General features: G+C 32.9%; 1 protein-coding gene across 4 annotated transcripts in view; it reads right to left on the bottom strand.

The window, feature by feature from the left end:
* The window catches only part of Ddx60 (DExD/H-box helicase 60), a 72,936-nt gene that overhangs the window by 37,209 nt on the left and 17,224 nt on the right, over nt 1-18,503 (bottom strand). For all 4 annotated transcript variants that reach the window (XM_063234784.1, XM_063234783.1, XM_063234785.1 and 1 more), the window contains exons 7-16: nt 18,339-18,500; nt 17,531-17,689; nt 13,976-14,117; nt 12,838-12,993; nt 8,572-8,677; nt 8,022-8,137; nt 6,595-6,755; nt 3,940-4,192; nt 1,543-1,709; nt 917-1,069 (exon numbers count right to left, since the gene is read on the bottom strand). In XM_063234784.1, the coding sequence (XP_063090854.1) occupies nt 917-1,069; nt 1,543-1,709; nt 3,940-4,192; nt 6,595-6,755; nt 8,022-8,137; nt 8,572-8,677; nt 12,838-12,993; nt 13,976-14,117; nt 17,531-17,689; nt 18,339-18,500 (1,575 nt within the window). The remainder of the gene's footprint in view (nt 1-916; nt 1,070-1,542; nt 1,710-3,939; nt 4,193-6,594; nt 6,756-8,021; nt 8,138-8,571; nt 8,678-12,837; nt 12,994-13,975; nt 14,118-17,530; nt 17,690-18,338; nt 18,501-18,503) is intronic.

Below are 18,503 nucleotides of genomic sequence, written 5' to 3'. Positions count from 1 at the left end.
ATTTACCTGGCTCATAGAAATTTACCTGCACTGAAATACAAAATTAGTCTTCCAACTTATAGAAAGGCAGCATGAAGTTCTTACAATAGCACACTATTGTCATGGAAGGAATATCCCGTAGTTTGTATATGGCTTTAGGATCCTTCAAGAGTCCTTGTGTTGGCAGCTTGATCCCCGAGATACAGTTTTAAGAGGTTTTGGAATCTTTACTAAGTGGCACTGAGTGGGAGGCCAATGGGAGTACCCCAGGGAGAGTGGTTCCTGTGGGATTCCTGGTTAGTTCTCAAGATGAGGTAGTTATAACAAGCCTGAGTCTAATCGCACCTAGCCCTCTATAACCTAAATAAACTCCTTTATAAAGTTAGGACACCATGTATTTCATACCAGTAATAAAAAGCTGACATATACTCTGGTTCTAACCATTTATTAGACTGAATATATGAAATTGCATTTTTGTAAGTAAATATGCTCAATGTATTATCAATTGTATATAGTCAATATATGCAAAATTGGATTCATTTCTTCCCAATTTTATAACCACCCATAGGCATTTTATATACATTTATAGAAGACTATTAGCTGTAATGTATAAATATCTAAACAATTATCTCCATTGTGTAAACCACCCAAATTTCTCTGTGTTAGTTTATGTATTTATGTATGAAATCCTAATGACATGGAGCAAATTAGGAGAGTGCTCCAAAATGATACAGCTGGATAGTATGAATGTCTTCCATCTTCAAATCTATATAGTAAATTGATCACTTACTTCCAACTAAATGGCATATGTTAAACAAAAGCTTACATTTTTAAGTGAGAAAAGGCATTTGACATTTCTCATAATTATATGACATAACAACATTAAGAAGTCTATGCACATATATATGATTTTTTCCACTTGTGTTTGCATCATTACCTGCCAAGTATCAGGAATAAAACCCTGGACCCTTGGATCTGGATCTTTCCTTTCCTCTCGTATCAAATAGTGGCCCATGTGTTGTAGTTGAAACCGAGCTGGCCCAATGCCAACTGAATACCTCTTCTTATTCTTCTTGTCATCCACTACATCCTATATCATCCCAAAGACCATTTTGAAAATAAATATCAATTAAGTGATTAAAATATTTATTTCTATCTCCTATATAAAATCATTTTATCACCTTTTAAATTTTGTATCAACATTACCACTTAAATTATCCTCGTCACTACAAATGTATTAATAGACTCAAGACTTTTAAATATCTATTATGGTTCTTACAGTTATGTGATATATTTTTAAAAATGGAATAATCACATTATAGTTTTTGGATGTTTTGTCACAATTAATTATTCAATTAGTTCCACAGTCTACACAAATCATCCGATGTTCATTCTGTTTGTACAGCAAAGCATTTATACAACATTTCTAATTCTATATTACGTCAAGATTGAGTATTTGGATAAGTAATCATTATAATATTTTAAGTAAAAAATAATCTAAAGGAGATTATGCATTTTCAAGAAACTTGTGTATACCGAATACTTATACTATCCAAATATTACCTGATCTGTATATAATGACCTCGCCAACTCATCAAATCCTAAATACTTAAGGCATCTGCCTATGAGGTGCCGGTCTACATCTTGCAAAAGTTCTGAGTATTTATTCATCAAGGAGTGAATTCTTTTCATCATCTGGACAGCTATATTTAAATCTTCTGTGGCTTTACCTTTGTAAAAAATAAACGGTAAAATGGTTATAAAAAGCCATCAAATAGTAGATTTTCAATATCCAAGATGAATCATCTGGCCTATTAATCTTAATTAAACTCAAATCTTATTTGGTATTAATGGAAATTTTGATGTAGAGAACTGAATAAAATTAAACTTTCATTATCTGTGCTTCATCCCTATGAATTTTTGTGAATAGCTCTGCTAAATTTAGAATAAAGAAAAATCTTGAAATTCATGATAGAAATGAGGTTGTTACAGCTGCAGATTTTAGAAGTTCATGGAGAATAACAGCATTTCAGTTTTAATTTATCTTCTATTATTTTCAAAGGAAAATGTTTATATATCTTTAAATGTAAAACTTAAAATTTAGCAATATTTCTTGAACTCTAATTTTAACCACAAATATGCACTTAGTATAATCATTGGAGACCTTCAAATCAATCCATCTATTTCAACTTCCAGATGTAGATTTGCATAATCCTTCTCCAGTCCTTTAGAGTCATATATATAGATCTTGTATACTTGTCCTTTCTGCTAATCATTTGATACTTACTATGTCAGGGTTCCTATTAGTCCACCTTTTCTCCAATTAACCTATTTGTATCTATTCAATAACTATTCCAAATATCTAATGAAGACTATAGGAAGCTACCCAAGAAACTTAATACAAAGTTCTTATCCTCCAGGAGCTTTCCATCCAGTTAAAAAGACAAGATATAATAACCTGACTGTTCCACAATATGCAGTAGAAACTGTAGGTGTTAAGTGAGTCCTATCAAAGCAAGGCTTTATGGAAAGATATTTCATGAAATGGATTTGGAGAATAGATAGAATTTAGACAATGACATAGAACCCTGAGGGTAAAACTATTACATCGTTCCCTATTCATTTATTAATCTTTATGATTCCTTCTTCAGTGTAACCAGGTAAAAGAACTTCAGTGTAACCAGGTAAAATCTACCTTCACCAAAAGTCCTTGTGATTAGACGTGGCCTTGTTACCAAGTTCTGGTTCATGATACCTAAAAGGAAGTTGCTGATAGTAAGAAAACTCCTTAAAATACAGAGATGAGACTCTAACAGATGTGAAGAAAAATTTGCCTTGTCCTTTTCTCCTATTTGCTACAATACAGCCACCAAGGAATATGAAGCAGTCTGAAGAATGGAACACATGCCAAGGATAATGGAGCCAAGACAGAGGAGACTGAGTCACTGGTGACACTGTCCATCTGCCCCAGCAGGTTAGGTGGGCCACACATGCCCTACTTAAATGAGTAAACTACTATATTCTTTAAGCCACTACTGATTTCTCTTAGTAGCCCCCAATTGCAAATCTAATTTATCATCTTGATTGGCGAGAACCACACATGCTGCTAAGTCTTTGCTCTTTTTTTTTTTTTTTTAACTTTTTATGGATGCCAGGGATCCAACTCAGGACTGCCTGCTTGCAAGGCAGGTGCTTATGCCGCTGAGCTAAATCCCCAGCCCCTAATGCTGCTACGTCTTACACCTCTCATTAGGATAAAATACAGTGAAACACGCACTCTGCTAGAACACGCACTGGAAGTAAAAGGAATAAAATCTCAAGGCAGATTGGGTGGCAGGGAGAACTTGGGAGTCATGTGTTAAAAAGATTCAAGTGTGGAGCTCTCAAAACTGACACATCAACCAGATTTAGTAAAAAAAAAAAACAAAAAACACCTCAGTTGGAAGTACTATCAAACACAGTTATTTCACCAGCTATTAATTTGTAGATGTTCATCTACTGCTTCATATTTCACACTGTCTTTCTCTTTCTTTTTTGTGTTTATCTTTGTAGAAATTATATATAGTAGAGCACAAGAAACTCACAGCAACTTTGAAAGAACTCAGTACAGCAGACGATCACAAATATCAATTTCCCCTCCCCCAAAAAATGTTTATGCTTTGGAATACAAGAGAGTGCTAGATTCTCCCTGGGTGCTTCATTATTTTTTTGGTTCCCTTAATCATGCCAGTACTTGATATATAGCTGTTTTAAAACCTCTGTGTCTATGGTTTTGCTCTGTATTTACTACTAAAATCCTAAGATATAACTGTTCATTGATAAAGTGGTGATAATACTTACTAAAATTGGAAACTGCACATAAGACTTCTAACATAAATTTTCAGCTAACGAATGGCTACGATCATCATAACATTTCTATAGTTCTCCAGTTCACAAAAATAAGAAATCATAATTATGTACCTTCATGTTGACAGTGTTCTTTCCATGCTTTCAAACAGGCAGTTAATGCGACCATTTCTACCCGAACTTTCACTGAGTTACTTTTACATGACTTCAAAAAGTCTTCCAGGTTCTTTAATCCAGAGCTTAAATTCTGTGTCATTTCTTCTTCGATAGAAGATGACAGAGCATTCCATTTTTGCTCTTCTTTTTGTTCTTCCTTGGTACATAATCTCTTCTTATTCTCTCTAGCAATTATTTCAGCTTTGGTCTCCTGCTCAAAAGGTAAGGAACATAGTTTGCAACAAATTCAAAATATTCCAAGATGACATTGTATAAAGCAATGTTTTAAAATGTAAACACTACACCTCATTTAAAACTTGCCCGTGGGGCACTGAAGAGGAAGAAACCAAAAGCCACATAGCCAAACAATTTGACAGGATAAAAGAAGAGTTGACAAAATAGATCAAGAAGGCTCTTGGCAAACTCAGAGAGGAAATAACAATGGGCAAAATAACCAAACCGATCACCAACTCTACAAAAGACACTTTAAAAAAAGCTAGAACAACTAAAAACATCATGCAAAACATGCATGACTAGGATGGAAAAAAAATTAGAGTCCATAAAAAGGTTCCAACTATAAACTTGGGTAATTAAAACTTCTATCAAAAGTATAGGTAGCAGAAGTGACCAACACAGACACAGAGTGTCAGATCTAGAAGACTTGCCTATTGTTGGTGATCAGTTAATCAGATACACCTTAGAAAAAACAAGAGGACATGAAAATGGGTCTGACAACTTCGACATGACAAAAACAAGACTAATTTAAGATTAACTGGAATTAGTGAAAGTCGGAAGACAGTATAAATGTCATAAAAAACCTGTTTACTGAGGTAATAGCAGAAAATATCAAAATAAGAAGAAGAAATTTAACATGTAGATATGTGATGCATATAGAACCCCAAGCAGCCACAGTACCAAAAAATAAAAAACAAAAACAAACAAACAAAAAACACTCAACAAATCATCTTATGCAAAAGAACACGAACTTAAAAACAGTTACAGAAAGCAAATGAATTGCTTGTAGAGATAAACCCATTACAATTACAAATTCTCAACACAAAGCTTGGAATAAAATTCTTCAAACCCTAAAACAAATGAGTTTCCAACACAATATTCAAAACATTGACAAGCGAAATTAGGCTAGGAAAAGAAATTAAAGAGACATAAAAATAAGGAAAAAAGTAGTCAAATTGACATTATTTGTAGATGACATTATTGTTTACATAGATACTCAAAAAAAATCCACCAGAAGACTCCTAGAATTGATAAGCAAATTCAGCAATGTGGCATTTACTACAACATCAAGAAAATTGAATACTTAGGAATTGACCTAACTAAGGAGGAGAAAAATCTCTACAATTGAAATCAAAATATTCTGGAAAAGAAAATCAAAGAAGGCATCCAAAAAAGAAAAGCTATGCCCTGTTCCTGGATAGCCAAAAACAAAATAGTCTAAATGGCCTTATTTCCAACGTTGATATAAAGATTTAATGCAATCTTAATAGAATTACCAGCAGTATGCTTGGCTAACCTGGAGAAAACAACTCTAAAATTTATGTGGAACTGGAATAGATACAAACTAGCAAAAGCAATTCCTGGTTCAAGAGCAAAGTAAGAGGCATCATAGTTTTGAACTTGAAGTTATATTACAAACTGCTGTGATAAAAACAGCATTGTACTGGCATGGAAACATACCTGAGGAGCAATAGAACACAACAGAGGATGCAGAAACAATTCCAAATACATTCAACTATTTGATTTTTTACAAAGGGGCCAAAAATATACATTGGAGGGGAAAAAAGCCTTTTTAATAAATGATGCTTGGAAAACTGGCTAGCTACATGTAGAATATTATAGACCCATATCTCTCACCATGTAATAAATTAAAATTGAAATGGACCAGAGAACTAAATGTTAAAACAAAAACACTTAACCTGCTATAAGAAAAAATGGGTAAAATTCTTGAAATCACTGGCAAATGTGAAGCCTTTCTGAATAAAATTCTAATTGCACAAGAAATAACAGCAAGAATGGAAAAATAGCATCACATTAAATTTAAAATCTTCTGGACACTGAAAGAAACAACAGAGTGGGAAAAAAAACCTTTCAGAATGGAAAAAAACTCTCTACAGCTGTTCCTTAGTCAGAGTACTAATATCTAGAATATAGAAAGAAATTAAGCCAGGTATGGTGGTGCACACCTGTAATCTCAGTACTTGAGAGGCTGAGGCAGGAGGATCACCACAAGTTTGAGGCCAACCTGGGCTACATACTGTAGAAGGTTCAAGGACAGACTGAAATACATAGCTAGAGTATTGTCTCAGTTATTTACTAGTAAATAACTGTGTTTTAATATTACTTCAATATTTCTAAATTTGTGACTTTAGTCACTTAATGTGCTGTATTTGTTTCCAATTAATGCATATGATGTCATGGCAGAGGAATACATACAATTTTATACATGCAGATTAGATGTTCTTACCAACTAAGTTAGATTTATAAGTACTCATTATAAAAAGAAAGTATACATGCAGAAAGAAATTATCAAAGAATTGAACAAATAGTAATTTAAGAAAAAATAACTAATAATGTATAGGATGTCTTGAATCTTACATGTGTCTTTTTGCTCTTCACCTCTTTAAAATTCTTCTTCCACTTTATGTCTTGAGTCACAATGAGTTTTGAAGACACTGGGTCTAATGAATTTCCATATAAACGCTGAAAACGATGATATTTTTGCAGATCTTTTTGAACCCAAGGGTCTTTAGTCTTTCCTGAAAAAGAATAGATTTAAAATGCAATATGATTGTACTTTTCAGTGGCATTCTATCTACCTGACACTATCCCACACTGAAACACACTTTGCTTTCTAGTATAGAACACTAATTTGACCTGATTACTTTTGCTTAACAGCTAATCTGAACTCAGCCCATCACTTGAGTGGATAATTTTGTATTGTACTTAAAGGATACAGGTAACAAAATGTGTTTCATGGCCTACTTTCCAAAAGCAAAATACAGGGTGCCACAAAAAAGTGAAAGATTCTGGGCATTACTTCTGTGACCTGTGACCTAAAAATTAGGTTTAGAAGATACATGCAGAATCAAGAAGAAAATAATCTAGATTATTCTGACTTCTCACATCATTGAGTAGAAAAAGTTGTTACTCTTAATAAAAAACATGAGCTGGAATCTTGGGAAAAATCCAATGGCACACGAAGATCCAACAAAGAAAGTCTGACTTACTTCCACATCCTCCAAAAATCTACACTATTTACCAACATGTGTGCCTATGGTGGCTTATTTCTCTGTATGAATCTAAACATGTCAAGCTAAAAGACTGAGAAAAATCTGAATTTTACCATATCACCTCACATTTTGTGGAATTTTGATAGCTATTGATATAAGCAGGCTGATAAGACTTTCTAGTGCCTCGCTCTTGTAGAGACAAATACCACATCTGAGTGCTTCCTCCTCTAAATCTACATATGAATATAAAGAAAACAAGAATTTTCTTTATTATCTTTCCTAATGTACAGCAAAATATCTTATGTGCTCTCTTGGTTACTTTTCTCTTATTTCTGGAACAAAATACCTGACATCCAAAATGAAGGAAACAAAGGTTTATTTAGCTCACTGTTTGTGGAGGTTTCAGTCCATAATCAGCTAAGCTGCAAGGCAGGGTGGTATGGCACAGGGCAACACTTCAAGACAGCAGCCAGAGCACAAGGGTAGAGGGGAGCAAGCCTCTTCTCCTCCCTTAATACTGTACACAATTCGCCCCCCTTTAGGGTGAGTGCGGTACTCACAAAATCTCTGTGCCCTCCTCTTGCACAGGATGAGGATATTTACAAAGTAAGGATCCTGGCTCCCTTCTGGGTCTCTTAGTTCAACTTCTAAACTTCTCAAGCTAACACAATATATCCACCATAACATGTTCTATTCTCATTTAAAAATATTTAATTCTTGAATGATAATGTGATCATTTTTCTCTATAAATAGAAAACAGAGGAGAAGATAAACTGAAGTCTGAGAACTCACCTTCAAAGCTGCTTTTTGTCCGATCATAATCATCACTAAGGAGTCTGTGAGAATGCCAGTGCACGAGTTCATCAAATTCCTTCTGTTTAACCAGTGAAGTAACAATAGGATCATCACTGTGAGCCAAAAAAGTAAATATATTTTAAATCCCTCCTAACATATCAAAGCACAGATTTTATTTAATACTAATAACTTTGAAATCCATATCTTCCTACCTCCTTCTGTGATACAATGTGGATTATAGAGCCCAAAAAATAGTTTATTACAGGCTCAAGAATCCACCCTTCACCTCTAATTGTCCTGTTGACAACAATGAATGTTCACTACTAATTTATTATTTAGCAACATGTGCCTGTGGTAGTTTACAATAATATTAAAATCAAAAACATTTATACAGTGAAGTCAAAATGTATTGAAATTTTTGATATTAAGTTCATTACATATTACAAATATAGAATACATGTAATGTACTCTAATCTGGTACATTTCAAGGCATCCTTACTAAATAACTTATCCTGCTTACTGCTTAAAGTATATTTTTAGCCCCTACCTTTTTAGAAAAGGTAAATCTTTCAAAATGTCTCCAGAAAATTTGTCAACCATTTGACATGACATTGGAATAAAACCCAAATTAGGAATCTTTTCCTTGGAGCTATCTGTAAACAAAACATAAAGATAAGGTCAAATGTAAATTTTCATATAGGAATTTTATGTATTCTTTTCTAAACTTCACATGAAAAATGTTTTATATTACATTTATAAATTCCAGCCTTTCCCATAACCTATTTGCCATATTTAAACTTTCAAACATAGAAGAATATGAAGAAAATAGCTGATATTTAAGCATGAAAGTAGGTAGATGGGTGGGTGGATTGATGGATACATACATGTATGGCTCTGCTCTTTATTTTCAAGTTTTTATTTCTTAGTTGGGTTTGGTGATACATACCTGTAATCCCCAGCACTCTAGGAGGCTGAGGTAGGAGAATCACAATTTTAGGCCCAGTTTGGGTAACTTATCAATTTAGCAAGACCCTGTCTCAAAACAAGAACTAAAAAAGAATTGAGTAGCTCAGTGGGAAGGCCCTTGGTTCAATCTTCCAGTATTGCAAAAAAAAATCAAATGTTTATTTCTCTTATATCTCAATTGTGAAACAAGGAATTTTAAAATGGAAGTGTCAGTCCAAAAGACAACAGACACACACACACACATACACACACACACACACACACACACACACACACACACACACTTTCATGAAAATGAAATCAAAAAGTAGGGAAAAATAAAAATGGAAAAGAAATTATTTGTTACCATTACAATGCTCTCATGAGTCCTTTTTATATATAAATTTTATAATCACAGAGTCACACAGGCAGTACATAGATAGATACATACATAGATAGATGATAGATAATAAATAGATATAGACATATAAATGCTAAATACATAATAGGTGATAATAGATATATATAGATAATAGATGATAGATACATAGATGGATAAGTAGATAAATAGATGACAGAAAGATAGGTAAACTAAAATAGGCTAATGAATTTATTCAGTGTGTGATTCACAGCAGCAGGTAAATTGCAACTGATCTGTCTGTTAACCTGGCAGTGATCACTGGGTCTGTGCTTCTCCAAATATCTTCCTGTTGCAAGCCCCCAAAATATTTCCTAAAGTCTTATGCACACAGCCCATTTGAACCAGGAAAGAAAGGTTAAGGAAAATCTTCGTCCAACAACATGGCAGGAAGCAGATGGCAAACACTTCGGCTATCTCGCTTTTCCAGTAAGACGCCTCTAAGGCATCCTGGACATTCAAGATTCTCAGTGAAATCACCTGTGGTTGTGAACAGTGGACGCTTATTAATTAGCATGTTCCACATGCTTCCAGTTCTTACCTAACAGTCCCTTACTGGATCATCTTGGGATTAATAAACTGCTTGAATTCAATGGTCTTTGACAGAAGGAACACATTTTGATAAAAGAAAAGAGTAAATGTGTTAACACTTCCCCGTGTTTCTGAAAAAGATCCTTACACCAGTACACTCTGAGTTCCCTACAACTTTCATGTTTCTTCTGTATCATTTTCTTCTTCCTGAAATTCATCACACAGGAGTATTTTCAGTGCTTCTGTGTTAATGAGTAAATCATTTTATTTTTTCCAAAGGTATATGTTACTTATTACTCCATTTTTAATTATATGTGGATATATGAGTTAGATGTACTTCTATTATACGTTGGAATTTGTCGTTGCTATTGGGAAGTCTATTATTAGTCTAATTTTTGTTCCTTTGGATAACTTTGGTCCTTTTAACATATTTCTTTATTTTTGGCATTCTACAATTTTGCTATATTTTGTCTACTATATGTATTCATTTGTGAGTTTATATGTGTTTAATTTATCACACTTGTGATCCATAATATGCTCTGAATGTACAAATTCTTGTCTTTTATCAATGCAAGTAAATGTTCATCTTTACTTCTTTAAAAGTTGCCCAACTAACATTAATTCATTCTCCTCTTCTGGATCTCCAAAAAGCATTAAAGGTTAGACTTGTTTCTATCCTTCATATTTCTTTACATCTGTGTGTGCTATTAAATATTTTATTGTATGTATTAAAAGTCTGGTTCCCTTGAGATTAACTATAATTATATGAAAAGATTTCGAGTGTCTTACCTATTATTTCAAGCACTACATGATCACCTCATATTATTACCACTCATTTTCCTTTGTTTCTTTGATTTTGGGCTAAGTCACTAAAATCTATATTCTTTCCAAGTTAATAGTACAAAGTATAACGTTCAACATTTTGACTATACTTATCACACATCCATTAGCCATCCATACTTACCATTCCACACGCCTGCAAATTTGTTACCCTTTAACCTACATCTTCCCGTGCCTTCAACATGCCCACCCACATCACAAGTAATGTTTTACTCTATGTTCTTTGTATTAATTATTTTTCTGGATTCCCTAATTAAGTGGTATTGTGCAATAGTTTTCTCCCCATGTCTCATTTATCTACCATTCTTTGTATCTATTTCAATTTTGTAAATTCTCCTACAAATATCCAATCATCTTTCTATCCTGTTCATTGGCAATATTTTTATTTTATAATAATATTTAATAATACTTATAATAATATAATAATATGCTTTTAAAAAGTTCATGTATCACTGACTTTTTAAAAATTCTCTTGGCACTCTTTAAATATACATAGTGATAATATTCATCACAGGGAAATTTTTTTTCTGTTTGGTGAGATCAGGTATGGAACCCATGGCGTCCTGCATTCTAGGTGAGCACTTCAACCCTGAGCTACTCCTCAGCCCCAACATTGGGAATTTGTAAAGGTTTGTGATATATCTTGCTTCATCTTTTTTTTAATGTTTAAAAGTGATTATTTTAAAATGTGAATTAAATGGGTTTTAAAAGTCTGTGATTATTCTCTCATTTTCAGAATTCATATTTAATTTTGTAAATATTTTAAAACACACAATACGTATATAATAGTTATAATTACAAAATTCAAAACATTATACCTAACTATAGTTTAAAATTCCTTATATCTTATTTTCTCATTTGTTTGTTAAATTTATATTTGTGTTCATATTTGATAGCTCTATGAAACATGGATTTAAGAAGGGAAATGATTTTTATATATAAGCATATATACACAGATAGATATATACACAGATACATGGATAAAATGTACTACTAATTTCTGTTGATCAAAAAGAATGGTTTGTGCTTTCATTATTTGATTATTTTTTCATGCCTATATCTTATAATCTGAACAACTACTTTGAGCAATATACAATATATTAGTCATAGTTAATCTACTATTATTTCATTTTGAAATTCTGTATCATTTTTATTCTTTTTCATTTTAAAATTATAAAAAAAAACTAGGATTTATGACTTGTTCTCAAGAACTTGTTAGATCCCTTTTATCTCTTTAATTTTCTGGCTCAAATTTGCCTCGACTCTACTAATAATTTAAACTCACACTTCAGGTTGTCAGAGTAATTTATACTGTTGTAGGTCCAGTGAGATTTGTTCGTCACCTTCCTCTGCTGAAAAACAGATCTAGCCTTCGAGGTTTGCGCTAAGAATCCTGGCTTTGAGTAGAGTTGGTCACCGTCTCCCTTCTGTCCTTATCTCTTGTGGCCTCCCAGAACAGCTGGGATCCAGCCCATGAATCACTAACAGAGCAAATGTTCCCAGGGCAGCAATGGCTTGGCACTGACTTTCATGATGTGCCACTGCTTCTTCATTCCTTGGTGCCTAATTTACCCGTTGTTTAGTTTTTGTTTTTGTTTTTGTCTTTGGTTTTGTTAGCAGATAGTCTCATGATGTTGCACAACCTGTTGTCTTGGTGGGTAGAAGTGATGCTGGGCTTCTAAAGTGCTAGGAATAAAGACTCACATCCTTGAATTGAGTGGTTAGGTTGAATGTCCACCTTAGGGGAAACTGATTCAGTTCTTGTCTGATGTGGTTTGAGACTAAAACCATGGAATGAATTAAGTTCATGAGCTGAGGTACCACTGTATACTACTCTACATATTTATATATATGGCAATGCACATATTGGTTTGAGGAAAAACTGTAGCAGCATCATTTATAAGCCTAGCATAAGTCTTCTAATTGCAGTCATAGTTTACCACTCCAAGTATGTGACATTTATCAAAATACATAGCATCAGAAAATTATTTATACTTTAAATACATTAAAATAGTTGTGTTTTGAAAACATTTGAGAAGAATCATGCTTTTGTTTCAAATTAAATTAAGTAACCATTACCTTTGATTGATGATGGATTCTTTTTAAGAAACTGAAGTGTGGTTGTTCTCAAAGGAAATGGGTTTCCCACTTTGAACTTTTTTACCAATTTTGACACAGTATTCCAGAGATGTTCATAGTCTTTCATAATGGCACTTCCCAAGTTCAAATGTAGACCTATATAACAATTAAAGAGACCTACTATTACAAGATATTTACACAAACATAGAGGCACACATTTTGACTCTATTCATAGAACTCTGAATATGTGTTAGCTAGTGAAATTTTCAATATGTTCCATACTGGATCTAAATGGAAATTGTAGACATTAAAGTTAATTGTTTTTAATAACTGGGGATTGTAACTCTAGTAATAACAGATAGGAAATATTTCATTGTTTTTAAGATAATAAAAAAAGTCACGTGCAACCTTGAACAATAAAACTAAATTAAAACTTCTTTTTGAGTGATGGAAAATTAGTAAAGAATCATAAATGTGTACATAGCCAATTAATTCCAGTGCTTGACAATTACAAAATATCCTGTCAAAGAAGCTTTAATAACAGTTACATTTCTCTGAAAATATTTTATTTTTCAACTGTCAAGAAATATCAGGCAAAATATTCCTACAAAAAATTCCAAAAAAAACAAATTACGTATATAATATAAGCATATATGCTTAGCTTTTGGAAAAAATTAAAATTTCCTAAATAATAGGAGTGAAATAGTTACATCAATTAGAGAAATTTTACGAGGAAATATTATGCATGCATACAAATAAAAAATTTGAACTATTAAAATTATATGGAAATATCAAACAAACATTTTTTTCCAAAAATATTTTGGAGTATTTCTAAGAAATAATATTTTTAAATGCAGTATTCCTTCTGATTGCAATCACATAAAAATTACATATATAAATGAACATTGGGAAAAAACAAAATAATTGTTAATTAAAGTATTGAAAAATTATTTTAGGGCTGGGGATTTAGCTCAGCGAACTAAGCACCTGCCTGCCTGGGAAGCATGAGGTTGTGAGTTCAATCCCTGGTACCAAAAAAATAAAAAAGAAAGGAAAAAAGTTACTTTAAACTTTTAAATCTTTTATAGTGCTAATCTATGGATTGAAGTATAATTATTATCATATAGTAAGGTCATACCTTTTACATTTTCATTTTCATAATAAAAGGTAATATTCTTCAGCAAAGGTTCATCACTTAAGTCAGAAAGATGAGTTAAATTCAGATTCCAAAATTCCAAAACATTTGTATTACATAGGATGAAATATTCACACCACTTTTTCTGAAAAATTGAAAATAAAAATTATTGACAATTTTCAAATTAGCATTAAACATAGAATGATTTTATGTATTTCTATATTCAAATTAAAGAGCAAATGAGAATTCTTATTCATATAATTCAGGCTGGACAATGATGTTTATTCCTTACAATATTAAAGCAAAAAATACAATCAAAACTGAAGAAAAAATGAATTAAATATAGTACTTTATCCCAAATCAGTGAAGCCTGTATATGCCTCTAAGTGAATTTCTTTCCTCACACTGTGCTCCACAAAGGGTTTGAGAGCTACAGAAAAACTTCTGCTCTCAGATGTGTCTCTGTTCATTCCTTAGGTTTCAGTGTTTTCCAGTTGTACTTTCCATCAAAAGAGTATAATTTGTCTTTTTCATTTTTTTCCTATTGTATGTCTTTTATTTCACATTTTATTTATTGAGTTTTTCACATAACAGAAAACTGGGGATTTAGCACCTGCCTGGCAAGCACAAAGTCCTGAGTTTGATTCCCCAGACCAAAATAAAAGAGAAAAAACCCGCATTATATTTAAGCTTTTGCATCTAATTTACTTCACTTGGCCTTGTGATATCAAGGTGTATCCATTTTCCTACAAAAGACTCGACTTCACCCTTCCTGACAGCACAGTAGTCCTCTACGGTGTGTAAACACATTTGCTGTATTCACTCATCTGTTGGTGGGCATATAGACGGTTTCCAAAATTTTGCTATCGTTAACTATGCTGTTATAAATCTGGGTATGCACACATCACCATGGTATGATGTCTGACTCTGAGAAGATGCCTAAGAGAGAAATAGCTAAGTCAAACGGAATTTTTAGTTTTAGATTTTTGAGGATTCTCTATACTGATTTCCACAGTGGTTACATCAGCTACATTCCCACTAACAATGAAGAAAGATACCTTTCTCCCCAGCATTTTCCTTGACAGCATTTGTTATTGGTTGATTTCCTGATGGCAACCATTCCTTGTGGAGTGTCGTTTTAATTTTCATTTCCCGAATGATCAGCAACATTGAATATATTTCATGGCCATTTGTATCTATTCATCTGACCATGTCTATTCATTTCACATGCCCACTTTTTACTGGGGCTTTAAATTTGGGGGATCTAATTTTTTAGGTCTTTATATAGTCTAGATATATTCCTTTGTCTGAGGAGTATCTGGCAAAAGATTTTTTTTCATATTCTGTAAATTATTTCTTCACTCTATTGATGGTTTCCTTTGCTGTGCAGATTTCTGATTTGTTGTAATCCAAATTTTAGTATTCCTCGATTTAGTTTATCTTGTACATTTTATGTTATTTGGCCTATTAGTCTAGTTGTTAATATATATATAAATATATATATATGAACATTAACTCTATAATGACTTATAAATAAATAATTCTGATGCTGGAAGAATAAAAGGTAAGTGGAAGAGAAGGAAAAAAAATAACTGAGATGTGTTATGTGTATGTATCTTTCTCCTAAATAAATGCAATCATTATGCACTACAAATATGTACTGATAAAAATTTAAAATTAAAGAACATTAAAATAAAGACACCACATATTGAAAACAACTTTGAGCGTCCAGAGATGTAAAAGATGCTGATTCCTTCAAACTCAAAGATCCCTATCCACTTGCACAGCTGCCCATGCACAAGTTCGTGAGTGTGAGGCCATGCTCCTGCTGAACACAGGCAGAATGCCTTCACTCTGGTCAGAGCACATAGGACAGAAGCAGGAGCTGAGCTGGGTTCATTTAGTGAAGCCGTCTGCAAAGGTAAACTGAGAGGAGACCGAGGCTTCTGTGCCCTTCACTCCCTTAATAACATAATACAATGTTCTTAACATGGAAATGACTTATTTATTGACATTGATATGGAGCTTTAACCTGCCATTGTCCAATTTCAATAATGTGAATGAGCTAGCAGTTATTTTCAATTTACCAGATGCTATGTTTTTTAATTTTAAGTTAATTTTGATAATTTATTATTATAACACCTAACAAATTGAAAGATATTAACAGATTGGGTCTTCAAATTTAGATCATTTACATGTTTTTCATACTAAATTATTTCTTTTAAATATATGGCACACCTCAATCCAGACCACTCACACTCTAGGAGCTCAGGGTCCACTTGGGTCTATTGGCTATTGCATTTGACAGGCTGGCTCCAAACAGGTAAGTCAGAGAGATTGCCCTTGTAACTACAATGTAGTTTTATCTACAAATGAGTCACTAAAGAGGGTTTCCCAAAGTCATAGAACAGCTGTTAATAAACTTCAGCATCAGACTCATCCAAAAAGGTTAAATGAAATGCAGATTTCTGGGCTTCTGAGTCAGTAGGTCTGGGGTGAGACCTAAGAATTTGAAATTCTAAGAATTTCCACATTTTGCTGATATCGTTCAGAAAATCACACTGTGAAAACCACTGTGTGCAGAATGGGACTGTAAAAGTGTCTCTTTCTTCCTGTATCCTCCAAATTAGCCCAATTCAAATGTGAGGTGAGCATGGAAAGGCTCCCTCATGGATTTTAAAAATCACCTTCCTTGACCATTTTGATTATGTGTGCCAAGGTTCTTTTTAAAAAAAAATTCATGTCAATTAATTCACTTAATACCATTTTTGGTATTAAACCCAAAAAATATACATTTAAAAAATATAAGAACATGTAAAATGCAATAAAAAAAGTTTATGTATATTCTATGTATATATGTTTGTGTTATAGTGTGTGTATGTGTGTATTATATGACAAAGAAATGGGTAAGTCAACTATGGTACTTCCATTAAAAGATAACTAGTAGCCACTAATAGTGATGCTTAAAATGTTATAAAATAAAATAGAAAAACATATGAAAATGGAAAAATACATGAAAAGGAAAAATACGTGTGTTTATAACATGGGAAACAACAGAAAAATCTAGATGTTTCAACTGAAGAAAATAAACCAATTTACAATTAAGTGGTGGGTCTCTGGAAATCTTCATTTTGTCTTTGCTTTCTATTTCCCTAAGTCTCCAAATTTTCACTAGATATCATCCATAACAAACAATAACAAAACATGACACTAATTTCTTTAGCTTTCCTACAGAACAGAACAGAACAGAACAGAACAGAACACAATGTTCACCAGCATTCTCCAATAGTTGATAACGTAAAACCTTGAGCTTGACAGAGATTTAAAGGAAGAAAAATGTTTATTTTTCATTCATATATATATATGTATATATATATATATATATATATTCATATATATGTTGAAATTCATCAACTGATTCATTTAGGTTACTAACCTTTAAAAGCTCTTTTAAAGGGCTAATATTGTCCCCATATGAGTCTATTTTGAAGGATATTGAGGCTTTTACATAGCAAACAGTTGAGACAAAAGTACCAAACCAGTAGCAATTACATTTACCATTCTAAAGAATATCTGAGTGTCCTTAATCCAATGGGACGTGATGAATCTAGAACGAGCTCTCTGAGAAAGAGGTATGTGTAGAAGAAAAACCACGCTGAGACAATGCAGTTTGCACAAATCCTCTGCATCTTGCAGGGTTAAGCAATTGCTTGTCACCTAAATAAAACATGGAAGATGAGTCAGAGAATAGCCAGCTATGAAAGAACGCAGAACTACAACAGCTGACAGCACTGCTCTGCCACATAGAGATTATGAGATTTTCTTCACTTCATTTTTGTGACAATGATTTTAAGCATTAATATGTATTTGAGGTAAAGTAGAATGGAAACATTCAGTTTAATACCATTTAGCATGAGATATTTCTCAGAATTTTTAGTTAAGCCAAACATTACATGAGCTGATCAAGCAGCTAATGAAGTTACAATCACAGGGGATTCCACAAGATTGAATTCGTACATTAAAAGCTCTGTTATGTTGAAGGCATCACGTATTAAAACTAATACTGCAAATTAGTTGAAGAGACCCCATGGATGGCAGTGTATCTAAAAAGTATGCCCAATAACAATAAAGTGGATATATTTAATTAAATGGGACAATATAAATTCTAGGTTTTTTAGCATACATAAGACCATAAACTTAATTTCCAGTACTACAAAAACTAAAGTAAAAATATGATAAATTCTAGTGTTTTTCCTATTGTAGAAATTATGCAATAATTTCAGTATCAGAAGAGAAATGTTAGATGATAATAAAAGCCAAAAGTGGGGAGCAGTAAAGTTTGCCAGTAAAGTTGTAATAGTCACACCTTGTTGTTGTTAGTCTCCTCTTTAGCAGTAGTCTCCTTTCTGTTTTCTAAGAAGTGATGGTACATTCCTAAAGACAGTGAGCACGAAGTAACACAAAGAACTCGTCGAATGTCAGATCCTTCTGGCCAGACTTGCTGAAGCAGACATACAGTCTCATAAGCCTG

This window comes from Cavia porcellus, unplaced genomic scaffold, assembly GCF_034190915.1.
Source record: "Cavia porcellus strain 051 isolate PalLab524CR breed Dunkin Hartley unplaced genomic scaffold, mCavPor4.1 scaffold_24, whole genome shotgun sequence".
Taxonomy (NCBI): Eukaryota; Metazoa; Chordata; class Mammalia; order Rodentia; family Caviidae; genus Cavia; species Cavia porcellus.
Note: the sequence above shows the minus strand (reverse complement) of the source record. Positions and strands in the feature narration are given on the sequence as shown.